This window comes from Canis lupus, chromosome 9 (genome assembly GCF_003254725.2).
Source record: "Canis lupus dingo isolate Sandy chromosome 9, ASM325472v2, whole genome shotgun sequence".
Taxonomy (NCBI): Eukaryota; Metazoa; Chordata; class Mammalia; order Carnivora; family Canidae; genus Canis; species Canis lupus.
In genome coordinates this window covers 25,385,949-25,413,720 of record NC_064251.1, presented here as the reverse complement: position 1 = coordinate 25,413,720, position 27,772 = coordinate 25,385,949, and the positions used below count along the sequence as shown (strand labels likewise).

General features: G+C 48.3%; 2 protein-coding genes and 1 long non-coding RNA gene across 12 annotated transcripts in view; 1 reads left to right on the top strand and 2 right to left on the bottom strand.

Moving 5' to 3' along the window:
* Positions 1-26,871, top strand: part of LOC112655605 (uncharacterized) — a 33,006-nt gene extending 6,135 nt beyond the window's left edge. For 4 of the 7 annotated variants that reach the window (XR_003133809.3, XR_004818744.2, XR_004818746.2 and 1 more), the window contains exons 3-9: positions 8,707-8,831; positions 12,173-12,261; positions 15,410-15,601; positions 16,008-16,046; positions 21,137-21,962; positions 23,952-24,158; positions 24,258-26,871. This is a non-coding gene — a long non-coding RNA (uncharacterized LOC112655605). Of the gene's footprint in view, positions 1-8,706; positions 8,832-12,172; positions 12,262-15,409; positions 15,602-16,007; positions 16,047-20,714; positions 20,932-21,136; positions 21,963-23,951; positions 24,159-24,257 lie in introns of those variants that run through there. The other 3 variants (XR_004818745.2, XR_003133808.3, XR_004818748.2) reach the window with 3 other exon arrangements.
* The window catches only part of CDK5RAP3 (CDK5 regulatory subunit associated protein 3), an 89,439-nt gene that overhangs the window by 39,870 nt on the left and 21,797 nt on the right, over positions 1-27,772 (bottom strand). The window contains exon 1 of one of the 2 annotated variants that reach the window (XM_049114763.1): positions 25,093-25,098. The exons of the other annotated variant lie outside the window; for it this stretch is intronic. Coding sequence (XP_048970720.1) covers positions 25,093-25,095 — 3 coding nt within the window. The 5' untranslated portion in view covers positions 25,096-25,098. Of the gene's footprint in view, positions 1-25,092; positions 25,099-27,772 lie in introns of those variants that run through there. 2 annotated transcript variants of the gene reach the window in all.
* Positions 294-25,158, bottom strand: SP2 (Sp2 transcription factor). 3 transcript variants are annotated; one of them, XM_035720822.2, is made up of 8 exons: positions 15,198-15,258; positions 11,622-11,698; positions 9,942-10,916; positions 5,140-5,202; positions 4,363-4,675; positions 3,051-3,225; positions 2,634-2,827; positions 294-1,554 (listed from the first exon to the last, which is right to left on the bottom strand). In XM_035720822.2, exons 2-8 carry the CDS (start codon positions 11,682-11,684, stop codon positions 1,454-1,456), a joined length of 1,884 nt encoding a protein of 627 aa, XP_035576715.1. In that variant the 5' UTR covers positions 11,685-11,698; positions 15,198-15,258; the 3' UTR covers positions 294-1,453. The 3 variants fall into 3 exon arrangements, with proteins under 3 accessions (XP_035576715.1, XP_025296577.1, XP_025296578.1); XM_025440792.3 differs by lacking the exons at positions 5,140-5,202; positions 15,198-15,258 and adding an exon at positions 25,081-25,158 and having other exon boundaries at positions 11,622-11,701; XM_025440793.3 differs by lacking the exons at positions 5,140-5,202; positions 15,198-15,258 and adding an exon at positions 25,081-25,153.

Genomic DNA, 27,772 nt, shown 5'->3' with positions numbered 1-27,772 from the left:
GAAGGCATCGCTGTGACCTGAGTCTGCAGGCAGAGTGTGCGCCAGCAAAACTGGCTCAGAGAAGCAGGAACACCCATGCTAGGCCCTGCCCGGAGGTCCCATCCTGGTGCTCTGGGGGCTTGTGCCAACACCAGGAGGTCTGTGTGGCTGCTGCCCTTTTTGGGCTGAGGCCAGGAGGGCAAGGTCCTGCCTTGGTCCCCATGTGGATTGCTGGGAGAGGCCAGGGCTCCCTCTTCCGGAGTCCTCCTCTCCAAGTTCTCCCAGGTAAAAGATAAAAGAAGCTGTACTGCTGGTTGCAGATTTGCCTCAGGCAACTAAATTTATTAGCAAGAAAAAATTTTTGTCAGCCCACTGCTGACCAACAAAGTACATCGTTAATAAAGGATAACAAATCTGTCACTTAATTCATAAAACATACCTCAAGCAGTTACAACTAAAAATAAAGTTGGATTTTTGTTTAATTTAAAAGCCTCAAAAATAACAAGCAATATGTTTTTAAACATGTAGTAGACACAATAGTCTATTATACAATATACACTGTACACAAGTAGGGCTGGGGCCAGCTGGGGTGGGATGAGGGGGAGAGGGAAGAGGATCAAGAGGTGAAGGCGTTTTTATCTGAATCCAGATTCGAGTGAAATGCTGTGTCATTGAGAAAAGAGAATTGGTAGAGTGAGAAAAAAAAATCCATATGCTCATCACTGCCCCCCAAACCCTAAACTGAAGCAGGTGTGGGGGAGGTGAATAACAAGGACAGGAAGGGAGCAATTAAATAAAACCGTAAAGCACACACAATACACAGTGTTCATCATCTGAAGTAGAATATAAGGCAACGTTCTCCATAGAAAAAGAGGGCATCAGTGGGGAGCTTGACTTTTTAAATAGAAAGTTGGAATGTGCTGGAGGAGAGCTGTGGCAGGGCTGGGCATGTGGAGTGGAGGCAGCCCCGTGAGCCTCTCCGGAAGTGGATGCCAATGGCACCCTGGGCGCAGGGGCCCAGGGTGGCCGAGGTGGCTGGCGGGGCCTGGGAGGGGCAGGGGAGAGAAAGACATGGCACGATGCAACTCCGGCAGTGTTGGGGGGGAGAAGACTGAGGGGGGCTCACTTTGCTCCTCGACGGAGTGAAATTCATGTTTTTCCTTTGGAAATAAGGGTTCCCACTCGTCCTGGTTTAGAACGTCTCATTGGGCGCGGCCAACGTCCATGGTCTGGGCAGGCCGGGAGCTCGAGGTGAGATGGAAGGGCCAGGGTGGAGCCAAGGGGCTGGAGGAAGAGGCCAGTGTGGGGCAGCAGAGCCCCTTCCTGTGGGGACAGTCGCAGAACAGAAGGGAGGGGCGGAGGGTGGCCCAGGGCAGCCCGGGCAGGGGAAGGAGAGGGGGCTCCTTTCCACCAGGGGCCCAGGCAGGATGCAGATGAGGGACTGTATCTTCGGGGCCGCCCGCCTCAGTTGGCCTTACAAGTTCTTCGTGACCAGGTGGGTCTTGTAATGCTTGGTGAGATGGTCACTCCTCATGAAGCGCTTCTGACACTGGGCACATTCGAAGCGTTTGTCCCCTGAGAAGACAAGATGTACATCATTGTCATCCTGTCCTGCCCATCTGATCAGGCATTTGCTCCCTGTGGTCTCACCTAGAGCCTCTGGCGGTTCTCCCTTCTCCACACCCCCATGTGGTGTCACTTCCCAGTCTACCCTGTCCCTTGCCTGAAAAGCCCTACTCGTGCCCAGTACCTGCACCCAGGGCTCTTCCCATGTAGGGCTGTCACCTGCTTCCTTCCTATCTCTGTCCCTATTACTAACCCTGGCTCCATGTCTTCCCCGTCCTAGGAAAGCCCCTTCCTGGCAGACCTGCCAGCTGCCGTTCTGAGTATTTACTCTTTAGCCTCTGAGGGGGAGGTTGCGATCTGGCCCCCACCAGCCCCATCCTTGTCCCAGGATAAGGGTCTGCTCACAGAGGCCCTCTTGCTCTAGCAACAGTTCTCAAAGCGTGTGCTGTGGCCCAAGGGAGAAACCCGCAGCAGTGTTAGATGGTAGATGGACAAACATTTTTCTATCTAGAGTTCTGTATTTATTTGCCAGTGCATTAAAACCTGTAACTCTGATATCATGGCTGCAGGGTCAAACACATGGCACTGGCCACAAATGAGTGAAAAGAGTGAAATGATGTGAGGAAAGTCAGTTGATAAACACTAGGAGGGAAGGCAATGTGGGAAAGTGTGATTAAGAGCGTGGACCTGGGAACCAGAGGACCCAGGGTTGAACCCAGCTCCACCAGTCACTAGCTGGGTGACCCGGCCCCCTCTCCATGCCTTGGTAAAATGGGCACCACCAAGAGCCCTCCCCACAGTGTCGTTCCGTGGATTAAATTAGCTCATGGCTAGAACACATGGTGCAGTGCCCGGCACTCTACGTCAGGGCTTCTTGGAGAGAAAACCGTGTGGCTAGGGCAGAAGTCATGAAGGCTGTGGCAGGTAAATGCCATCCCTTCAGAAAGCACTGCACTAAAGGGCTGGCTTGAAAGAATTTGCTGGGTAGTCCTGGACCTCCTGAGAATGGTGTGTAGCTCCCGCTCAGTGTGGTAGCTCTGTCATGGCAGGGCCGGGGAGACGGATGCCGCGGGGGAAGGCCAACAGACCTGTGTGGGTGCGGGCGTGCCGCTGGAGCTCGTCACTCCGGGTGAACCTCTTTCCACAGAAGAACCAGTTGCAGACAAAGGGCCGCTCGCCGGTGTGCAGGCGCACATGGGCCCGTAGCAAGGATGTCTTCCGGAAAGTCTTGCCGCAGTCAGGGATGTGGCACACGTGTTTCTTCTTGCCCTGCTCTCCAGACCTGGGAATGGGAAGCCGAGAAAGGGAGGAGGTAGAAAATGCGAGGCGGGGCAGGATGGAGAGAGGACTCGAGGACAGGTCAGAGGGCAGAGGAAAAAGTGAGGAGGACAGGTGGTAGGGAGCTGCTACCTCATCCCCTTCCTGTCTGTGTTCCAGAGAAGGGCTGGGGCAACAGGACATGTGCCAGGCTGGTGGGCTGGGCCCTCCCCCTCACCCCCCATTACCTCTTGTCCCCATCCTTGCAGTTGGGACATGTGCAGGCCATGCGGCGCCGCTTCTCCCCAGGCTGGGCCTCTCCAGCCAGGGCCTGCTCCATCTGCAGCTGGATCTGGGTGGGGCTCAGCCCACTGATGGTCAGGTTGTTTCCGGAGACATTCTGCACTGTCAGCTGCTGCTGCCCTGTGGGCCAGAGGAGGGCACAGTTGAGGGTGTGGGAGCCAGATACCCTTTCTGAGGCTTCAGATGTCTTAACTTGCTTAGCCTTAATAACTCCGTGAATCAGATACTATTTTCCCACTTTTACACTTGAGGAACCTGAGGCCCAACAACGTATGTCAAGGTCACAGCTAATCGATGGTAGGACCTGGATTTGAACCCAGGCAGTCAATGTCACACTCAGTGTCCTGAGTCAGGACACTGCCCATGTGACCTCAGTGGGGAAGGCTCCTGTCTTGGCTTGTCTTGGAGTATTTCTTTGGAAACTCTTCCAACCTGAGGCCCTCGTGAGATACCAACTCTGCTATCAGGAAGGTCTCCAGGGATTTTTGGTACTAAGAGTGAGAAAACAGGACAAAACCAAGTCCTCTATGACTTACATAAAGCTATTCTGAAGCAGGGGCAGTGTCACTGACCCAACACTGTGTCTCTCTGAATGGATTCATCCCATGCCCTTAAACCAAATGCATGATGCATAAGTGCCATAAACTCATTTAAGGATGAAGAGAAGAGATTCAGAGGGCTCCCACTACCTTGAAAAGTGCTCTTCACCCAGTTAAAGAACACCCAGCTGAAACGCAAGGAACCATTTTTGCTAGGTGGCTACAATATTCCTTTGATTTGGTGCAAGGCACTTTCGTGCACTAAATACTACCAAATATTAGCACTGAACTGAGTGCAGGACCAGCCATTCCTTCTGCCACAGGCTCCCTCCTCTCCTTCCCACCTTAACTCAAGGCTGTCTCCTTCTAAAAGCCTTATTTTCAAGTCCCTTTACTGGAACCTCCCTTGAACAGCTCTCTAGTCTGTCCCAGACTAATTTGCATGTGTATATTAGTTGGAGAGTTTTCCTGAGTACATCTTACTTCTCCATCTTACTTAAGATCTTTGGCTGTCAGGTGGGGCCAACATAGATCTTAAATGATCTCGTAGGGCAACTGTAAGGACTAAGTGGACATACTCTTAAGCTAGAAGGGATCAGGCAAATGATGAGCAGTTATCCTCGCTGTGGTTACTGGAAATCCCAGGCTGGCCCATAGTTCCCTTGGGTAGGGCAAACAGGCTTGCTGCCCATACCCTGGCCGAGGGGCCCTCCCTCACCGCCGGTGTTGGTGATGGTGACAGGCACACCCTGGACCTGAACACCGTTGATGTTGATGGTCTGCATGGCCTGGGCCGCTGCTGCCAGCTGGGCAGCATTCAGACTGATGATGCTTCCAGCGGGGGCGATCTTTGGCAGGGGGCGCTCTTTCCGGAGAATTGCGGCCGAGTGTTTTTTGCTGGTCCCGCTCAGATGGGAAACACGGGACGCAGGGCTGCTACAGGTGGTGGTAGAGGTGGCTGCAGCTGTTGTTGGGGGGCTGTCCTGGACGAGGACCGTCTGCACCTCACCTGAAGGCGTACGGATGTAGACCTGGGAAGGGCCAGAGAAAAAAGGTCAGTGTCCCAGGAGAGACTGGGATACTCACCCCTACCCCCCACCCCTGCACATGTTTGAATGCAGTGTCACCACCTTCACTGCCCAAGTGAGAAGTTTTTGGGGGATGCCTTCTGATCCATCCACGTCTTCTCCAACTGGCCCAGACCTATATTCACACACTGCCAATGGCATTCCTGTACTAAGGTGGCAAATGCTGATTGTTGACTGGAAACCAAACACTGGATTTACTTAATGCAGAAAAATATAACACCAGCCCTCAGAATTAGAAGGCAACTAAATGGTGACGTCACAGAAGGTGCACCATGAATGACCATCAAACAAATGAAAAAAGCTCTTAGGAGGCACGATCAAGGAGTCCTCTGCCTCAGATTGGCAAAGATGGAAAAATAAAATATAATGCTCACTGCTGGTGAGACAGCAGGGAAACAGGTACTCACATTAAGAGGAGTGTAGGTGGTCTGGGCTTGCTGGAGGGAAATTTGGGAATGTGTCTCAAAAGTCTTAAAGATAAAAAAAAAAAAAGTCTTAAAGATATGCATGCTGGAGCCAGAGTAGGATGAGGAGGGCATCTGTGGAGCAGTGAGGACAGTGGCCAGGCACGGCTGTCCCCACCCCAGCAGGCTGAGGAGTGTGTCCACATGGGAGAACTGAGATCCAGAAAGGAAAATGTTAAGGCTAAAGGAAGTGAGGATTCCCACAAGAGAGTTACAAATACAGAGAGGGAGAAGCTAGAATGAAGTGCGTGGCACTGGACAGGAATCAGACATTGGTGGAAACTCTGGGGTTTTGCTATAAAGAGAGGAACATAGATATAAATGTGTATATATATGTAGGTGTATGTGTGTGTCTATATCCATTTCTATCTACTCAGCCATTATGTATGTGTACATATGTGTGTGTGTGTGTCTATATATATATATATATATATATATATATATATATATATATATAGTTCTTGGCTGTGTCTACTGAGAAGCGCTGGGAGCAACACTCCCGGGCCACCGAGCTTACCTAGCACCCTGGTCTTTGCTTCTAAATATCATGCTCAACTAAAAGGAACCAGAGCTCCTTAGAGAAAAAGAGCTGATTCCAAGTTTGGGGGCAGGGAAAGTACAAGTAGAGTGTGGAACACCTGTGGTACCAGAAAGTAAGAAGGTACGCAAGGAACACGGATAATGTAGGAAAAGGGCACAGGAGCCTGCTTGTGTGTGTATGTGGGGGGAGGCAGCTCCCCCTGTCCAAAGGGGGATAACCTGAACATAAAAAACATTAATACTAATGGATTATAACCCACTGAAGAAAATGGGAACCTAATAGTCCTTATTGACATAAATAAACAAATGGAGAAAAGAATGGCAGAACTAAACACCTGTTACACACTCTCCAATGAGAAGAACGGTTGATCCCAGGGCTGGAGCTAAGAAATACACAGAAAAAAAGCATTGACATCTGCTACAACATGGATGAACTTTGAAACCGTTATTACTAAGTAAAAGAAGTCAGCTGCAAAAGATCACCTGTTGTAAGATTACATTTAAATTAAATGTCCAGAACAGGCAAATCCACAGAAACAAAATGGATTTGTGGCTGCCAGGGCAGGTTGGGGGAAAGGGGACATGAAGAGTGACTACTAAAGGTCTCTTTTGGGGTGATGGAAATGTTCTCAAATTAGACCATAGGGATGGGTGTACAGCTCTGTGAATATACTAAAACTCACTGAGTTGTACACTTTAAGAGAGTAAATTTCACAGTATGTGAATATCTCAAAGTTGGGGGGTGGGGGAGGTGGGAGTATGCCAGGGGGTATATACTCAAGGAAGTATGTATCCTTGAACTCATGGAGCTCCAAACGGCCAAAGCTGGAACAATGTGAGCAATAAAATAAGTAACATGATCCTGGATTATAACCCAAAGTATAAGATAAATATACATCAGCCCTTATTGGGATAAATGATAAAATAAGTAAACTGAACAAAGAAGAAAAAGGTTTTCCTTCTAGAAGAATTCCAAATAATATTACGTAGATACTTTCTCATCCAAGATGTAGACCGTAATTTCCACCCCTGAAGATGAGAAATATAGCAGCTCCCTTCCAAAGAACAGAGAAAGGTAAGAGTAGCAACTTACAATGAAGAGACCTGGCAAACACGGTCTTAACCAGAGATATAGATTAACATCATGACTGCCAAAATGTCCTATGGACGTCACGTATTCCTCATATAACACGAGAGGGCCATTTTGACCTCTGTATTCTTTCCAAAAGCCCATAACCCCAGAGTTGGGGACATCCTGTAGGATACTTGACCAATACACCTTACGACTGCCAAGATCATGGAAAACAAGGACCAAGAAGCTGTCCCCTGACGGGCCTGGGGAGACATGCCCACTAAGTGCAACATAGTATGTGGACTGGATCTTGGAACAGAAAAAGGGCACAAATGGAAAACCTGGTGACTTCCAAATGTGCCAATTTCAGTTTCATTGTTTTGACAAACTTAGCTGGTAATGTACAATGTTTCAAAAAGGGGAAAATCAAGGGAGAGGATGGAGGGAACCAGACACCATCTGTACTACCTTTGCAACCTTTCTGTGAATATAAAGTTCTTTTAAAATGAAACATTAGGAACTCCTGGGGGGCTCCACGGTTGGGCATCTGCCTTCGGTTTAGGCTGTGATCTTGGGATCTGGGATTGAGTCCCGCTTCGGGCTCCTTATGGAGAACCTGCTTCTGTCTGTGCCTATGTCTCTGCCTTTCTCTCTCTCTCTGTGTATCTCTCATGAATAAATAAAATCTATAAATGAATGAACGAATGATTGAAATATTAGCTTTAAGAAAATCTCTTTAGTAAAAAAAGTGGAGGGAAAAGTCTGATGAGGAATGGGATATTTACATAATCTCAAAGTATCTCCCTACAAAATACTAACTTGTTACACAGAAAACAAGGTGCAGAAATCTGGTGAACATCACTTTAATCACCATCAATACTGAGACAAATTGAAATGACACACCCCTTTTAGGATACAGTGAGAATGAACCCAGCATCTCACCTGTGATATTTCTACAAAAAAAAAAAAAAAAGAAAGCACAATCCGCACATTATGAGGAAACATCACACAAACCTAAAGTGAGGAACATTCTCCAAATAATTGGCCTGAAGCCTTCGAAAGTGTCAAGGTCATGCACATCAAGTAAAGATTGGGGAATGAACGATATTAGCATGTTTCATTGCCAATTTCCTAGGCTTGATGGTTATATTATTATGCAGAATGTCCTTGCAGGTAATAATGAGACACTTTCTATAAAACATTTGGAAGCAGGGACTATGGTGGCAGCTTACACTCAAATGATCCAGGAGCAAAAAGTTATTGTTAAAAAAAAAAAAAATCCTGCTGTGATTTTGACTAGGTTTATTTTTAATTCCTGGGCTATTTGGGGCCGTGATTCTCAGTTAAAAGCAAAGAAATAAGCCTCCTGTCATCTCTTAATGAAGAAACAAATCTCACCGTGCTCCTTTTGCATATTACTGCTATTTCCTGTGTATCTGAAATTTCTGTTACTGGAACATTTTGTGTTCCTAATATAGAGCAGGGGTCAGCAAACTTCTTCTGTAAGGGCAGATAGTAAATGTTTTAAACTGTGCAGGTCACTGATGAGGTCTCTGCCTTGTAGTGCAAATGCAGCACACATGAGCATTCCAATGTCTGTATTCTAATTCAACTTTATTTACAAAAACAGAAGGGTGGGCCAGATTTGACCTCAGGCTGTGGACTGCCCATCTCTGACAGTGAATTGAATACCTTTGTGGGGAGGGGAGGGATGTGCATATCCTTTGCCCCACTTTTAGGAATTTATTTAGCTATAAGATTGTAAACTGCCTACATCTACAGTTAATAGAGTATTAGTTGTGTAATATACAGCACCTCAGGATATTGGAAAAATATGTCACCTTTAAAAAATAATGTTGTAGCTAAAACTTTCTGCATATGTATGATTATTTCCTTAGGAAGACCTGGGTTTAAGCCCTGCCTCCATCAATCTCAAGATATGGGACCTCAGGGAAGGGAGGGGAGGTTTCTGCCAAGGATGTGTGTACCTGAGCAGCTATCACTCCAGTTCCTCATCTATAAGGTAAGTCTGGTAATGGAACCTGATAGGTTTAAATAACTTAAAGAAAATCACTTGGCAATACATGATATGCCAAGGAGGGAGGATTCCAGGGCAGGCTTCAGATTTCCTTCTGTGTGACTTCCATGTCCATAACTCAATCTCAAGGGCACTCCTTGTCCACCTGGAAAGAACACAACTCCCTACTGTCACTCACTGTGATGCCTCAGTTCTCTCTCCCCAGACAACTGGATTATAAATTCCTCAATGGCAGGAACTACTTTCTTATATTAAAAAAGATCCTTAAAAACAACAACCACCTTGTCCTCAATTTTAATGGTAGCACCTGCCATACCAAGACGTAGCAAGTCAAGGTGAAAAGCAGAAAAGAGCATGGGGTTTAAAGTCAGAAATTTGGGTTGAATCCTGCCTCTTGTCACCTGTGCCCCATGAGCTCTTGGAAACTTCTTAACTCCTCTGAGTTCCAGGCTCTCCATCTGCAACATGGGCATAATCTCTGGCATTTACTAGGCATACACGAAGAATAAAACCACCTCACAGAGTCAAATAGATTCCAGAGTAGTATGGCACCTTAATATAAGCCCCAAATAACATTCTTATTGAATTATTAACATCCCAGATGGATCTAGCCTAAGTGTTCCTGCCATCAAGCTGGGCTGTGTCTTCCTACTTTTTTTCTTGCCATTAACAATGACCAAAATTTTCTTATTAATTTTCTTACTTTACATCAAATTCTATGGTTCTGAGATTTCATTCTTGCTGCTGTATGTGATTCTATAGTAAAAAATAAACTTTATTATTAAAAAATACGTATCTGTCCTCTAACCACCCTCCAAAAAACTCTCCAAAAAGAAAAAGTGGACAATATAGGTATATAGGGATGTCTTATCCGATTTCTAAGGATGAGCAGTACATAACCACCTGAACCAAAGAGAGCCCACATGTCAGCAGAAATGGCCACTTACTACTGACCCCAGATGATGCTGACTCCTAGCACTCAGGTCAAATCAGCAGCTGCCTCAGTATCATCTTCTAAAGCAAGCCAGGGGGAACAGAGTGTCAGCCATTCAGTGCGAAGGAGAGGGAGGCGGGTGTAGAGGGTGAGTGTGGTACCTGAGTAGGCGTCGGCTCAGCCGCCTGGATCTGAAAGTTCTGGGAGGGCTTCTGGGGGACGGTGGGGAGGGTAGCAGATGCCGCCTGCACCACCCGCAGAGCCTGCTGGGGGATCTGTACCACCTGCTGCTGCTCGGCCTTGGGGGGCACCACCTGGACCTGCTGGACCACAGCTGGCTGGCCCCCACCAGGGCTCTGAACAATGAGCAGGTTGTTTCCTGCCTGGATGATGTTGTCCGCGGTGGTCTCAATCAGCACCGTCTCCACTTGCTCCGCCACAGCCACAGGGGGCTGGGAGGCAGGGAGACTCTTCTTCCTGGCTTTCTTGTTAGTCTTAGACAGAGGGGTGGGGGGGCTCTCCGTGAGGAGCTGAGTGGTGGCCCCAGAGTCGCTGGTGTTCACAAGGTTGTTGACGGGCAGAGTGAGTGTCACATTGCCGCCCCCACCCGTCAGCTTCACCACATTGGCCCCACTCTGCACAGGGGTGGTAGTTGTACTTGACTTCTGAACCGGGGCTGGCTTGATGGGGACAGGCTTGTGACTGGATGGTGAGGGGGTGATGATGGCTTGGCTGGTGCCAGGGATAATCTGGATCTGGTTGGTGAGACTGGGCTGTACCTGGATGGTCTGGGAACTGCTCGCCTGTATCTGAGGGACCGCCTGGTACTGGATATTGGCATTTGATCGGGTCCCTTTGTTGATCACAGTGGGATTCTGAATAGCGAACACGAGCTGCCCCCCAGGATAGGATGCACTCAGTTGTGACCCCTGAATCTGAAGGATGTTTCCTTTGGAGGACAGGATTCCGAAGCTATTCTTGCCAGGACTGAGAGGGAGAGGGGCAGGTTTGATGGGGACGAGTTTCCGTGGTGTGGGCTGGGGGGGAGCAGGCGGCGTCACCGCAGCTTCAACAGCTGGAGGGCCAATTTTGCTACATGTTGCGGCAAGCAGGGCTAGAGGAGATGGCTGGGAATCCTGCGAGAGAACGAGCGGAGGAAAAGTGAGACATGAACCTGCTGCCCAGCCACCCTCTACCCTTCGTGGTCTCCTCCTCTTGGCAGGCTCTTTGGCACCTCTGTGGTAGGCAGGGTGCTAGCATCTTCCCTCTCCCTGCTATCTCCTCTTTCTCTGAGGGAGAAAGGGTAGGCAGTGCCTTTCTCGGGGGGAACTCTCTAGAAGCCCCCATAACAAGGTGAACAAACACCTTTCCCACTACCCGTGTTTCTCAAGGGGTCACAGAATCATCCTCAGCTTTTAGGCAGAAGTCCATTGGCCCATCACGAGGGCTGAGGGGCCCCTGATTCCTCAGCTGAGGAAGGAAGGGAGGAAGAATAAACACTCAGGTAAAGTGGGGAGGGTGCTCTTTCGAGGCTACAAGGACAGAGCCTCTGGACTGTAGGGACACAGCCTCTATTTCCCTTTTATGGTCAGTGGGTCTGGTGGAAGGGACCTGGAGTTTAATCCTGCTTTTCTCCCAACTCAACTGTGCCACCTCAGGTAAGTGGCCCTGGCTTCTTCATTGAGAGAAAATGAACCACCGAATCTTCCCAGGGGTCATGTCCCAGGGTGTTTACAGAGAAGCCAGTACAGAGTTTTCAGCTGTGGTTTAATGTCAGCTTCAGAGAATGCCTCCAGGCTGATGCAGCACTGCCTCCCCACCCAAACCCACTGCTCACTCACCTGGGTGCTGGGGGCGGCGGGCTGCAGGTAGTCGCTGGGGCTGACAGCGGCAGTGGCAGCCATGCTGGTCTGTGGATCTGCTGGAAGAAAAGAGACTGAATAAGTCACCAGAGGCCCAAACAGAACCCAAGCCCATTGGCCTCAGGTACTCCTTTTGCCTCTCTCTGCTTCTCCAAGAGGTCAACCTTTTCTAATGCCTCCCCACTCAAGGTTAGCAACCCTACATCTTGTTCGGTGGGTGGCCTTCTCTCCTCTCCTCCGATCTGTCCATCCTGGGCTGGGAGGGCAGCTGGTTTTGTCTCTAGGCATCATAAAGCCTGGGACAACAGGAAGACACAAGACTTTGCTGAGACCAGCTTCAGTCATCCAATGGAGGAATCTCTACAGGGTACTGCTAACTCTAACTAGGTTGATGGAATCCCTATTTGGTGGGCAGGAGAGCCGCCCTCATCCCAGCCCTGCACCTCTGGTTAATCCTCTAGATCTAACCCAAGCTCCTTGCTCACTCCTTCTATAGCCAAATGCCAGGCTGACAGTCGCTTCTCTCCTAGGATCCCTGACAAAGACACACCTGCTCCACGAGAAAGGAGATCTAAGGTGCTTTATGCTCAGCCTTCACCACAAAGGTACCAGAGCCCAGGTAATGATCTTGAGCATGTGGATAACCACTTTCAGTGACTTTACATAGGCTAACAGGTATGGCCCCAAAGGCATCACCAAGACTAGAACTAATGACTAAATATAATGAGAATGAAAACAGAGTAAATTCTATTTTTGTTAAATGTGTACATATTTCTATATGTGAACACAGCAGGAAATGTCTTTGAAAATGCTGAAACGTTAAGACCCATTATTATCTCCTGGCAGTAGAATTTTGCTTGACTTCAAGAATTTTTCTTGTTTTTCTGGATTTTCTCATTTTCCCACAATGAATATACCCTATTGTGCCCCCCCCCCCCTTTAAGAAAGAACAATAAGGAACGTTGAGGAAGTAATGAAGGGAATGTCTACTCTGAACTTAAATCAGATTTAAAGAATTAAAGTAAAATGGAAATCATGAGAATTTGGGGGTCGGGTGGGGAAGAATCTATGCCATCTTGTAGTTCATAAATCACTAAGGAAAAGGACACTAGGCAGTGAGACTCGCATCCTTAACCTTTGGAAAGTAGCTCTTGGGAAGTACAGAAACAAGGTTATTATTTCAGAGAAATAAACTGTGTGAGAAGCCAAAAGCACAGCTCTAGACAAAATCGTATAGGGAGATCTTGAAATATTACAGACACTGATCCTTGGCAAAATCCTAGAAACAAGACTGAATGGCACGTTATAATTACTGAAGACAACAATGACCCTAAGGAAGAAGGCACAGGGTTGCAAAAACTGAATCATGCTGTTTTCATGAGGTTTTGCATGGATACATCAAGGAAAGGGTATACACTCTGTATTTTATTTCAACAAGGCATCTGACTGAAATTTTCATAATATTCTTATGAATAAGAAGGGAAAAAAACTGCAGGCAGGAGAGTATGGTTTGGAGGCCAAGCCAAATGTGCCTCCTCCTAAAAGTGCGGAGATCCACACATCCTGAGTGGTTTGCTGCTGCAAGGTCAATCAGGGTTGTCTCAAACTAGGGGTGGCTCCCAAGACAAGGGTCTGCAGCTTCTCCTAAGGAGGCTAATGCTTTTTCTGCCCAGCATGTTTTATTCTTGTGTACGTTGTGATGGTTATCCTTTCAAAATGAACATACACTGACTGGGTGACCGTTGCTTTGCCAAGCTTTGCCTGTTTCAGGGCCTGTGCGTGTGTTTACAGCTGTACTGTTGCCAAGTGGCACCACTCTAACTGCGTGGGCTAATTAAGACAACTTAATTCTGTACATTTAATTCATGATACATCTGTGCAAAGTGAAGGAGAACAGCTCTTCAGAAGCGTGGGAGGACTGTGTTGCTTGGCACTAGACACTGCAGGGTAGAGGCATGGGAAACTCAAGGAGCCTGAGGTGTCAAGTCTACCGTGCCTCATGCTAACAGTAGTGACACGGGTTCGATCAAATGTCAATCTCCCAGAATGAGGTTGCTGATGTGACTTTTACTGGCTTTTTGGTAGTTAATTAATTTTATAGGAGCTAGATCAGTGAGTTGATAAACAGATTTATGTGCGTAATTAAGTTGCAGCATTATAATGAAAACAATCTAAGATGACTCAAAAACATTTTTCCTTTAGAGCAGTAGTGTTCAAACTATTTAGAACATGAACCACAGTTATAAAAACAATTTACATCAAGACCCAGTATGCATGCACCCACACACTTCTCTGTTCTATGCTCATGCAGTGAGTTTCCTGAAATAAAATCTGCTCTTACTACGTGTGATGGACTTGGATATTTTTCTACTCTATTTCATTTTTTTCAATGCTGGTTGTGACTCACTAAAATTGGTTCTGTGCCCTAGAGGTTGGAAAATGTGCCTATAGAATACTCGATCCACCACCGAAGTTTGGAAAACCATGCAAAGACCAAGCAGGCAGCTGTCACAAACCGAGGATTATAAATAAAATGGGTGTTGGTATTAGGGTTCAAAGAGATCTTTAAAAACTAGCATGTGCTGTGCTTGAGAGCATAAGGCTCCAGACTTAAATGAGGGTTGGAGTCATGCCATCATCAGTGGGGTGGCTGGAGCTTCCCTCTCAGGCTCACTGTGCCATCGGGAAGACAGAGGGAACAGCATCCTCCTGGGGTTCTGGGAGGCGTCAATAATTACTATGGAGAGCCGTGAGCACATTGGATCATCAATAAATAGTGGTTTAAACTTTGAAGTTGAGTACATCCTGCACTTGGGTTAAAAAAAAAAAAAAAAAAACGTGCATACAGGACAGAACAATAGAGCTTAATAGCAGTCCTCCCGTGAAAAAGCCCCAGTGGGTTTGACTCAAAGCTAAATGAGAGGTAATAGAATCTAGATGTGGTTGCCAAAAATCTACTGCAATCTAGGTCTGAATTTTCAAAAGTTCAATCATAGAGGAATAAAAATAATCATCCTGGTGTGTTCTGCACATTTGAGCCACATCTGGAGTGTCAGGTTTTGTTCTGAGGGATATTTTGCAAGGGGCATTTTCAATTGGAGCTTGTTCAGAGGACAGCAGTGATGGTGTGGCCAGGATGCTGGACTGGTGATATCCACCAGGACATTTATCCCATATGTGGTTCAAAGACTTCGGGGTGGAAACATCAAGAAAGCAGACTTTGAGGTGCCTGGCTGGCTCAGTAGGCAGAGCCTGTGAACTCTTGATCTCAGGGCTATGAATCTGAGCCCTATGTTGGGTATAGAGTTTACTTTAAAAAAAAAAAAAAAAAAAAGCAGATTTCAAATTAATAGAAGGGAGAACTTTAAAAAAATGGGATCAGTTGCCATTTGAGGTAATGTTCTCCCTTTTCTGGAATCATTTAGACAGAGGCAGGATGTGTGTCTCTGTTGGAAATGAGATGTCTAGATGGTGTAGGAAGCTGGACTGAATCTTTAAGATTTTTTTAAATCCTCAGACCACGCTGCCATTAAGAACACAAGCTGAGTTACTTACAGCCACTGCTGGGAAGGGAAGGCAGGGGTTCTCCCAGGAGGCTCCCCTTGGGCTCAAGTTCACTTAGCTAAAATTGGTGACTGACTCTCCTGCAGACATCTTCTGCTAAGGAAATGGAAGGACCCTAGAACAGGACAGAGTGTAAATGAAATGAAAAGGGGTCTTGTGTTCCTTACTCATCTCCCTTTCCTATTTGCTTTCTCCCTTTGCAGGCGTTGTTACCCGAGACTCAAACGGTATGGAGATCGGACTAGGTTCAGAGCGATTCTTCAGTGAGGAACTTAAGAGTACGATTTACTGAAGCAAGCTGCACAACTGCTGGTGCCTGACATTCTACCATTTCAGTTGGTTTCATTTTCCTACCTAGCTGGCTCTTGAAATAACCCTCTGGGTTTCAAATCAACGTAAGTATCTCCTAGTGTCTCTCAGAGCTTTGTGGCCTGGGGCTGCAGGCCTGGGCAACCAGAAAAGGGACTGATCTCCCTGCCATTGCAGCATTATATTCTGGGATTAACCATGAAAGGGAAAAGAGAAGCATTGCCAGTTGGGTGTTTGGAAATGAAAAGTGGTTCAGAAGTAATGTAGATACATAGCTGCAAGACTCTGATCAAAGGTACTTTGAACCTCATTAATTTGGAACCTTATATTTTAAAACGTGTAATTTGGACATAAATTGTGCTTAAATTTGTCTTCATGGTACTCAAAGTGAGGCTAACTAGTGTAAGAAGACTCAAAGGGACTCTTGGGCATAATCATGTAATTGTTTTATACCACTCCTACCATTTTAATCGTACCATTTGCTTTTAACAGTTTACATCCGGTCACTGAAACCGACATTTAGCAACACTGGTAAGTGGGATTTACTGAGTATTTTCAGTAAAGAAAGAAAAGCTGCATTCCTTTCAGAGTTCAGTCATTCAGACTTTTCATTAATTCAGATTGGCTAAAACTTTCCCAGCAGTCCCCTGGCTCATGAAGTTTTATGGTGATTTATTACACAAGCAACAGTAGCTCTCTTAGGCTCCGCGGAAAACTTCGAATTGCATCAAGCAAGGCTTTCAGACTGGGGGTTGGGGGTGGGGTCTAGGGCCTGATGGCACCACCTGGACTTTCCTTTCCCCATACCGGAAGCCAGTTTAGTTCCAACACCCGCAGAAAGGGCATCCTCTGAGTCTCTGGCTTTTTACAAACAGATCATCCATCTCCACCGCCATCCCCTCCAGCTACAGTCTTCCCTTCTTGTCTTCCTTCCCTGGCCAAACTTGGTGGAAAAGCTGCCAGCACTTTACTGCTCCCCTCTTTTCTCATTTGCTTATTTCCCTGAGCAGCAGCTCTCTGCTGACACTGCTCCTGCCAGGGTCACCAAGGACCTCCTCATTGCTAGATCCAACAGACCCTCTTCAGCAGATCTTGACCCTTTGACTATGCCCTCCTCTTCAAAATTCCCACAGATCTTCTCCTACTTCTCTGCCTCTTCTTCCTTTTGCCACCCTTCAATCCTACTGTTCCTTAACACCCTCCTTCTCACCCAACACCCGTTCCACCAGTGACCATGCCCGCCCACGTGGCTTCAGGTAATCTCCACAGACTGACAATTCCTGGTCTCCTGGGTGGCAGAAGGTCCATCCAGGCCTTCCACTTGGGGAGCCACAGGACTGCCCACACTGAGTTGTCACCTTTGCCCATTCTTCCCCCAGCTTTCTCACTCCCAGCCTCGCCTCTACAGGGCCTCTTCCAGATCCTTGAAGTTTTCATTTCTGCCACTGCCCTTTCCTTGATCAGAGCTCTTTCTTCTCTCATCACTAGCTAACACTTACCCTTCAGGTCTCAGCCCAGTTTTTTCCCAGCAAAACTTACTGAGAGCCCACTATGGATCCGGCCCGTTAGTTACTCAGACCCCTGAAAGGAGGTTAACCCCTCTGGTAATGCTCACCACCCAATAAATAATCATGGGCTTAATGTCTGTGGATATTCACAGGAGGATTCCCAGGGTAGGTCAGGTCAGTCTGTACTGCACTGTACTGCCATGCCCAGCACATAGCCCAGGGGCCCTTCAGTGCCTGCAGGTTGGATGGGTAATGAGTCTTGGGTTCAACCAGCCTCTCTGCTATTTCTAATCACAAGGAAACCTGAACATCATCCTCATCGCCAATGACTCGAGTCCTCATGATTCTACCACCTGAATATAAACCTCTTTCCAATCCACTCACCGCTCTCCATCCCCTTCGCCATTCACTACCCTGGCACTGATCACCTTCCGCTCAGCCTGGAATATGGCCCAAACCCTTCAAAATGGCTCTCCAGGCCTCTGGCCTTGCCAGCTCTTCTCCAGCCTCCACTATCAGGGTCAAAAGAATTTTTAAAATGCAAATCCCATCCAGCCACTCCTCTGATTATACCCTTCAAGAGCTTCCAGATGATCTTATGATAAACTTGTAAAAGCCAAAACGTTTTGCCCCTCCCCTCTCTACCTCTCCTTTATCTCTCTTCCAACTTTTCCTACAAGCAGGTCAGTGTTTTCCATTTCAGTGTTTTCCACTTCTGGAACTTTGACTTGCTCTCTCTCACTGGGAGCCTAAGTTTACACACTCGTGCATGCACATGTGCCTGCTCTCTCTCTCATTTATCTAACCGAGGTTCTTAAGTTCAGTTTATGACTTACTCAGGGCAAACCCTTCCTGACCTCTTTCCTCCCAGCTCCCCAAGTCTGGGGCAAGTGTCCCTACTATGTGCCAGTGCATAGGCCCCACACCCCCTTCCCAGCACTTAGCCCTGTCACAGAGCAAGGAGGGGTGTCTGTCCTAGGGGTCCTTCCATCAGCTGGCTCAGGGAGCACCGGTAACAGGAAGAGGCCTCAACAGGACCCCAAAGCCCTAGCCGTCAGACTGAGGGCCATTCCACTGGTCTTTTGCTTGAGAACACTGCTTTTGAGACACAGGGAATGAGAGAAGTCCTAAGAAATACCACAATAGGCTTTAAGAAGCTCTTTTCACTCTGGAGAGAACTTGGGTCAAACTCCTTAGCCAGACCTTGAGGGTATTTGGCTTTTTTTTCTTTTTCTTTCTTTCTTTCTTTTTTTCTTTTTTTTTTTTTGTTCTTCCTCCTGGGTTCCTACCATGGCTTTCTTGGCAATACACTATGGTATTTCCCCTGGAGGAATTTCACTCTGCACAAACAGCCTTGCTGGCTATTTTGGTCAGCTCAGCTGGGCCGGAAGCCAACAAAACAGTTTCTAAGCCCAGTCTCTCCCAGTTGCCTGGCCTGGAAGAATTTAGAGCTGGTAAGGGAAAAGCAAGCCATGGCTGGTTTAAGAGAACAAAGTTGGACCTCAAAGGGAGTTCGTGAATGAGCTAAGAGAACTGGCTTGCTTAGAGGGAGCAGCAGCAACACTGGTAGTTAAAAGACTCCAAACCGCTGAGAAGCAAGTCTCCAGCACCATAATAACCATACAGAAGAGAAGGGTGCAAAGAACTTCACCAATTTCTAATACAGGAAGACAGCTGTGGGTGGTGGCTTGCTAATGCCTCAGGCCAAAGGAGGGGGGTGCACAAGATCTTGTCTCTACCCAGACACCTCAGGAGCCATCCTATCTTCCCTGTGCCCACCTTTGACCCCAACCTCAGCCCAGGACTCTTATGTGGGCCCACGATTCCATCAGGAAGTTAAAATTCCGTTCATCAGCTAAGATCTTCTTTTCAAGCAAAATCCCTAGCAAGAGCGACCCATAATTGCTGCCTCTGATTCCCCTCTTGCCACCCCTTCTTGAACTGCTCCAGGGTTTTGCCCATGCCACAAAAACTGCTTGTGCTCCGCGTTGCTGAGTCTCACAGTTGACTCTTCGGCCTCGGTCTATGTGTGGATTTGACAGCAGACCCCTCTTTCTCCTTGAAACAGTTTCCGTCACTTGGCTTCTCAGACACACTTGCTAGGCTGGCCTACCTCTCTATCTCCTTCTTCGAAGATTCCTTTGCTGGGTCCTCCTCTCCTCTCAAATTCTAATTAGTTGGTAGGCCCCAGGGTGCCGGCTCAGCATTTACCTTTCCTCTGTCTACACTTGTTTCCTGGGTGATTTCATCTTGCCTCACAGCTTTAAAAACCAACAATATATAGGTTCTACATAATGACGACTTCCAAATTTCTATCTGTGGACTTGTATATCCAGCTGCCTACTGACGTCTCCACTTGGGTATGTTAACGAGCGTCTCAAGTCTAACTCACCCCTGATATTGTCCTAATTCCATGTCCCCTTCAAGCTTCCCTGCACAGTGAGGCATTGGGCAAAGGCATTGGAATTCTGTCCTTCTAGTGGCTTGGTGCTAAAAATTCTGCAAGTCATCCTTGCCCCTTCTTTTTTTCTGTACTCTACATCTGACAGTCAGCAAACACTTTTGGTTCTACTTTCCAAATATATTCAGAACCTGATTGCTTTCACCACCACCTCTTATTATCAAACAGATTCAGATCTGCATCATCTCTCCCCTGGTTAAGTGCAAAAACCTCTTAGCTGGGCTTCTGACCTTGTTCCCCATCAAGTCTATTCTTGACATGCATCCAGAATGAGACCTATCACACTTAAGTGAGATCATGGTATTCCTCTGCTCAGAGCCCTACAGCAGCATCCCCTCTCCCATTCAAAGTTAGAACCAAAGTTCCCAGCAGGACACATAAGAGCTCTATGTGACCTGTCTTTTGTGACCCCTCTGACCTATCTTGTTACTCCCCTTCACTGCTTCAGCCACAATCGCCTCCCTGCTGTTTTCCAACATGCCAGGTTTGGCCCCTTCTCAGGGCCTCTGCATTTGCTGTTGTCCTTGCTTGAGTTCTCGCCCTCTGCCTCCAACCCTAGACTGAGTGGCTGACTCTTTCCCCTCCAGCTGGTTTCACTCAGCTTCTCACTGAAACCTTCCCTGACCACCCGATATATCGCACCCTTTCACATTCTTCTATCTTCTGTTTTGTTTTTCTCCTTAGCATTTCCCATCATCTAATACCGAGTAGTTACTTATTTATCATCACCCACTAAGCCATAGGCTTCCTAAAGCAGGGACTTCCCCTTGCCTTACCTACAGCTATATCCTTCCTACCTGGCACATAGTAGGTGGTTAGTATATATATATATTTTTTTGAATGGATGAATCAATGAATCCTGGAGACTGCAGAGCAGAATAGCCTAAATGGAGTTTAAGAAAACCCACAGATGTGCATGTCCTGGCATGAGGCTGGGATCCACTTGTCAGGTCAGCTCAGCTGATGCAGTCCCAGATGGAACTCTCAAGCCTACCCATCACCTCATGAGGGGACAAGTGCCTGTGTGTGGACCAGCACAGTCCAGTCCTGCTCCTGGGCAAGTATCTCCAAGCCCATACCTCATAACCACATGCCAGGCACCACATTTCAATGCTTCTTTCAATTAATATATATTGGGATGGGGGAGGACTTCTTTTCTGAATGAGTTCAGATAAAGAGGGCACCTGCTATGTGAATACCTCTCCTCAAAATGTTACTGTCATTTGCTAGTTTCATCCTGCCTGGGTCACACCTAGTAGTCCCAGAAAGGACTCTGGAGAAATGAGTGGCAACCCAGGGCAGCAGTGGTGATGGTGAAAGCTGCACGTTGACAGAGCAGTCCCAGGAAATGGTACAAAGAATACCTGGCCTCAGAGCTGTCTTGGAGAACAGAAGAAAATAAGAAAGCAAGATATATTCCCCCCCCCCCCCCCCCCCCCCCCCCCCCCCCCCCCCCCCCCCCCCCCCCCCCCCCCCCCCAGAAAGGCATTCTGTACAAACAAGTGTTTTCTCTGCTTTGGCACAATTATTTGAGTCACCCCAGCTGTGGACTGGTTCTGAAATGAGTGCTGACTTCATTTCCCCGGGGGGAAGAGAGGGCAGCCTTACCATTTACTGTTCTGAAAGCTGGGAAATGTTTTGGTCGTTTTTAGGCTAATCTGAGAAGACTTCAGTTAGACACTTACCAGGGGCAGAAATATTCCACTTCCAATCACACAGCCCTTCCTGCTGGTCACACTCTCTGAGAAGCTGCTTTGTGATTCCACTGAGCCCCACAGGAGAAGTAACAAATACCCCAAAGAGGAAGCTCTAGAAAGAGGACATTTGGCAGTGTGCAGGCCAGTGCCTGCTGCTGGCTCCCGGGGCCATTTCCACCCCATGGCTGAGATGAAAGAAGCCATCTAACAGCCGAAGTCATGGCATAAGGACAAAATGGCATCTCAGAGCCCTTAGTAGCAAAAACAAGTCACCCAAGCTAAACCTCAGCACTGTGACATGGTGAGGCTTCTGGCCAGGTACAGCACGCCATTCTGAAGCTGAAATAAACTGTAGCTAAGGGAACGAGGTGTCCAAAGGAAGCATTCAAACAGCTGGGCCTGCACACGTGCTCTTCCTGTGACAAAAACAGCCTTGACATCTCAACACTGCTCAGAGCAGCTCATGGGGACAGACTGAGCAGCACCCCAACTGGACACTCAGCCTTTTCACACTCCTTTGGTCCTGAGCAGAGCTCATCTCGCCAAAGCACACCAGCCCAGAGCCACCTGATGAGAAGCATGGTAACCCACTCAGAAAGAGCACTTCCTAGACACAAAGTGGAAGCCATGGCTTCCCCCAAGCACTGAGGGCTGACTGAGCTTTACTCGTGGGTTCTCTTTTCCAGCAGCCCATGAGGCAGCAGAAAAATCCGTTTTCCATTTTGGAATCCTGTCAACTAGAACAAATCTACCAGTGCCACCTGAGAGCATCTCTTCCTGGGTGATCTCTAATTCCTTCTCTCTTTTTTTTAAATATTTATTTATTTATTTATATTTTTTTTTATTTATTTATTTATTTATTTATTTATTTATTTATTTATTTATTTATTTATTTATTTATTTATTTATTTATTTATGAGAGAGGCAGAGACACAGGGAGAAGCAGGCTCCACACAAGGAGCCCGATGCAGGACTTGATCCCAGGTCTCCAGGATCACGCCCTGGGCTGGAGACAGCGCTAAACCGCTGCGCCACCAGGGCTACCCCTCTAATTCCTTCTCTACTTAGGCTGACAATGCCCTTGAGTTGGTAATGTCCCATGTTATTACCCTCTTAATTACAGCAAAAAGCAAATAAGCAAAAACGTCAGCAAATGCATTCCGTAATGATGTCCATTTCCTAGTCTGGTTTGTACTGACGTGGTCCAGCATGTAGGCCAAGTTTTCCTAGTTTATGAACTCACTAGAAGTCCCTTAATCCAGTTAAGCTACCCAAAGGATAGCTTCATCCAAGTGCATCACCCAATAAACTCCTAAGAAAGTACTGGAGCTTCTCCAAATAGATTTTACTTCAAATCTTTAGCCCATAAGGTTTCAACTGGACCACAAAATCACTTAAACTCAGAAGTGTTCACATCTCTACACCTTCTTATACTACATACGTACTTTAAAGCAGTGTTCCTCTGCATATTTCATTCTGTGGTCATTGCCCACCCCCCGCTCCAAAAGAATCACTCTATTTTTCAATCCTTGGAGGCAAAGCTTCCAGTTTGTGTGTAAACAGAATGAAGAAGGTGAAGACAAGTCATAAAAGAATGTGCTACACTCACATCATAGAAATGAGGTGACAAAGGTTTAGAGATTGCTGAACTCAAGCCAATACCAGGGTCTACTAGATGACAGCACCAAGTTTAGAATGTCTTCATAAGGGCCCTGGTTGGGCAATAGTTGCTTAAAGCAGACTCAGGAATTATCACATGCCTATGGCAAAGGACTGTCAGGCTACAGGGACCCTGCAAATTCTCCAGAGGGCTGCTATTAATCAACAGAAGAATGAGGAAGCTCAAGGCCAAGATATCCAAATGAACTACCCTATCTGCTGTTACGCCCTAAAGCTCCTTTACCCAGATATTTGCCAAAATCTTACAGCTTCTTCTCAGGCCTCCAGAGGCCCAAACTTTAATATAAGAAAAACAAAACAAAACAAAACACCCCCCCCCCGCCCGCCCCAAACTGGCCAGTCTATGTGCTGTCAACACTAATGCTAAACTCTTCCTCCTAGAGTCAGGTCTCCTTGCACAGCAGTCAGGTGAGGATCTGATTATGAACTGACTCCACTTGGGTCTCCTTGGCAAGACACTGTGTCTTCAGCTCAGGGGGGGCCACAATCAAGTCAGACCAGCTTTTTTTTTCTTCTTGTTGCTGCTGCTTTCAAATGAAGAGGTTAAGCCTCTACACAACCAAGTGGAAGAACCAGAATTAGAAAACTTACCAATGGCCCCAGCCAATGAGAATTCATTTCCAACAGGTATTAATGCCTGTTAGAAGCCACTAGAATAATGACATCACCAGCCCAACGCTAGTTTGTCTGACAGATTCACCCCCTTCATTGCACACAAGAATTTAAGACAAAACAAGACACTGCAATTACACTCATTATTGCAGACAACAGGTTTGTGTTATTAATCAAAATGACTTCTATGGTGTGGACTCCACCACTGTTCCTTTAACAGCCTCTCTGTGAACTGGTCAACACCCTAAACGTTCTAGCCCTAAAAAATCTTATCCAAAATACCAACTCAACACCTAGTCCTCCATTATGATACTTAATGCCTTCTGGGTTAGAGCATATCAATTTTAGATAATGCAGTCTAGTGTGCCTTGAAACAATCCTCACCCATAAAGCATCCCTTAAAATCAGTGTCATGGGGGACCATGAACCAATTCATTGCTTAAAGCAGATCTACTAGCTCCTCCCTCCCTTTCTCTAGGAAACAGGTGAGCAAGAAGTAACCTCAAGAAAAACTTTGGGAGAATGTGCCTTGAGAAAAGCCAGAGGAAGTTCCACTGAATCAAGTTAATTAAGAATCAAAACCAAGGAATGCAGTGAAGACAGGTTTTTCAATTGCCCAGAGAAGACACAGTTCCTTTTCAACTAAAATTAGAAAGCCACTGGGAACATAAGCCAAGAAGCACGGGTAGGAGGCTGAAAACCCTAAGTCAGCAATGGGAATGGAAGTGGGGTGGAGGAAGAAAGTAAGTATCCGTTTTGTTTTATTTCCTCTGTCACTCCTTAGGTTTGCGCCTGGCTTTTGGGATTCAGCAGTCCCCCCCCCCCCCCCCCCCCCGACAGAGCATCAGCAAACAGTTTGGGAATTCTTGTCAGCAAGTTCTTAAATGGCTCACAATTCTGGTAAGAACTTGCATGTACGTAGCTGGTGCTCAAGGACCCAAGTGAAAACATTAAACGGAGGTTTTTGCCCACTTTGCAGTCTAAGGCGAGAAGTCACCTGCCCTACGAGGTGCCCTCGTGTCCTGACACCATCTCTCCACTGGGAGATATCGGGAACCAGGTTGGGTTCTATGCCCGGCAGTGCCCATGTGGTTGGCGCCGCCTGCACTTCAAGCATTCCCTTGCCCCTCTCTGCACTCGGGAGGGCCCTGAATCGCCGGGGGGCACCTAGAGTCAGAGTGCAGGAGGGTCCCCCGAACACAGGGCAAGCGCGAGGGGCGTCGGCCGCCTCCTCGGAGCAGACCCAGGCTACGTCCACGGGCAGGACAGCACTGGGGCGGGTCGGCAACCGGGCAGAGGGGGTGCCAGGCCCGCCCGGGTGCCCGCACCTCTCGCCAGCCCCCGGAAGCGCCACCCTCCCGCCCAGCGGGCTCCGAGGGGGCGGGGAGTCGAACGCCCCCTTCCGGGTGCCTCCGCCCGGCTGGCCAGCCCCGCTCCTCCTCCGGGCGGGAATCCTCCCTCCCCCGCCCCTCCCGGAGCCGGGCCCCGGCGCCAGGCCCGGCCCCAGGGGGGAACCCCCGGCCCCGGCTCCCCGTCCCTGCGGCCTCTGCCCGTCTTCCCGACCCTTGGGGGCCGGGAAGACCCCGCCGGCAGCGGCCAGGACCCACCGCTCATTACGACATCTTCCTCCCTGGCCTCCGCCGCCTCCGCCGCCACCGAGAGCCTGACACCGCCCGCCCAGCACCCGCCAATCCCGGAGCCCGCCACCGCCCGAGCGACGGCAGCGTTCACCAATAAGAGCCCAGAACATTGGGGACCGACAGCACTAACAACCAATCAAAGAGAGGCATCTAGAGCGACGTTGGTTTGGCCAATAGGCCTGTGAAATGTCACTGATGGACGGTAGAGGGCACCAACCGGAAACCTACTGAAGAGTGATCGACGTGTTCGCCAGCCAGTTGGCGGGAGGCAAAGTCCCGCCCGCGAGGTGGTTGATGGACAGCAACAGGAAGCTAGATAAGGAGGGGCTTAGCTGAGGAGTGGTTTTGTATTGGTTGTGGTTGACCTTCCACCCACCTCGAACCCAAAAGATGAGTGATAGATCTACCCTGAAGCCAATCAGAAGTCCTTAGGGTGAGGCCCAGAAATGCCCTATAAATAGTACCTACATTACACCTCAACCCGGTGTCGCCCTGGTGCGGTAGGGGCCTCCTGCTCTGCGGCCACGCGAGCCCCGTGCCCGGTGAGTGGAAAGCCACCCGCCTCAAGGAGTCCCGCGCCCTGCAGCGCCTCCGGGCTGGGAAGTGAGCCCCCGGGCGACTTTGTGCCGCCAGGCACCGGAGCCCCCGCACAATAGCGGCGAGTTGCGGCGACGCGACACTCCTGCGAGAAGGCGTCGGGCCTCGCCTGGTTGTTGCGGCGACGCCCCCATCCCCGGGCGGGCCCCCGCCATCACCCGAAGCGCTCTGGAGGGAGGTTCCCGGGACCGCCGCTCGTCCTCGGATGCGGTGCGTCTGGAGGGCACCCCTGGCATACGCGCTCCGACCAGCGCCTCGGGTGGGCGGAATCGGCCCTGCCCCACCTCCCTCGGTGGGTGACGTGCGTGGGAGTCCGCACGGCCCTCGGCGGGAAGGAGGCGGCTCCGGTTCCGCAGTCCACGCCTTCCGCTTACGGACCGCCAGGCGACTGCTCCAGGGCAGCGGCTTCTCTTTCTTTTTTTTTTTGTTTTAAATTTTTTTTTTTTTTAATTCATTCATGAGAGACACAGAAGCAGGCTCCATGCAGGGAGCCCGACGTGGGACTTGAACCCGGGACTCCAGGATCACGCCCTGGGCCCAAGGCGGCGCTAAACCGCTGGGCCACCAGGGCTGCCCTCTTTCTTTCTTTTTTTCTTTTTTTAAACCATAAATCACAGCGAGAAGTACATTTGAATCCTGATACAGTACACTTACCCTCCCACGAGAATGTCTAACAAAGTTTCCGCAAACAATACTAAACCTTCCTACCCGTGACACGGTGGTATTTTTCTATCCTGTTCTCCTTCCTCCCTCCACCTCCCCTCCCCCCACCTTCCTTTCTGCCTTCCTTCCTTTCATGACTGGCAGTTTGAAAAACGCTATCATAAAGGGTTGGAGGCATAAAATACAGAGCCAATGCCTCGTACATAGGAATTGATGAATAAATGCCAATATTCTCTTGCTGTCTACCCTCCTGGCCTTAGCCTTTGAAAAACAAGACTTTATTTTATGTTATTTTTAAACAAGACTTTAGAAGCTGTCACTCCTCTCGTTAAGATCCTTCATTGACTCACTATGCTGGCTATAAAGCCCCAAACTCCTAGGAGGCGAACAATATCCTTCACAGCCACTTGTGTTATCTTTCCTCCCCCACCCTATTCTCTTCCTACAAATCGTACCCTTTTGCCTCAAGTTTCCACATTTCTTAAAAACTTACTCTTCTATTAACTGTCCTACTTTATCCTGGTAAACTCCTATACATCCTTCAAGACCCTGCTCAAAGCCTGAACACGTAACTCCGCCTGAGCCATAGCTTTTTCCTCCTCTAGACTGCAGAGCGCTTCATTCGCTACCACTGCATTTTTACATGCCCTTCTGACTCCCGTGCTACGCGCTCTGAGCTGCGGTGGAAGGTTGGCAGGTTGGCGGGGCGGTACAAGAGGACTGGCAGGAAATGTATGCTGAGTTAAAGAATGAATATTTGCATACAACTATTATCTATATAGGACTTGTTTATGTAGACCATACATTCTGTTCCCATGCCATTTTTCAAGTTAAGATTGCTTCACTGTCAAGCTAAGGACTCCACCCGGGTTCAGTGACTCAGCTATATTAGGGTGCAGGGAGGTTTTTTTGGGGGGGAGGTGAGGTTGAATATCCTGCTGGGCCACTGCCAAATCTTTTGTGGGCCGAAAGCTGGGGCAGCTGTGCTTCTCTCACCCCAGAGGCCCCATCATGAAGGTAGCAGAAGTTGGGGGGAGGGAGTGTGCATGTGTGTGGGTGGGGGAACAGGGTGCAGAGAACTTGGCAACAGTTTTGAGTTACTTGAATTGTTCTTCCCTTTTAAAGACCGCCACGGCCTCGTTTTTTTTCTTTCTTTCTAGGTTCTCTTGCTCCTGTCTTACCAGAGGCACAGCGGAGGAAGGGGGCACTTTTCTTTTTAAAGATATTATTTATTTATTCATGAGAGACGCAGCGAGAGAGAGAGAGAGAGAGAGAGAGAGAGAGGCAGAGACACAGGCAGAGGGAGAAGCAGGCTCCACGCAGGGAGCCCCACCCAGGACTCGATCCGGGTCCCCAGGATCACACCCTGGGCTGAAGGTGGCGCTAAACCACCGAGCCA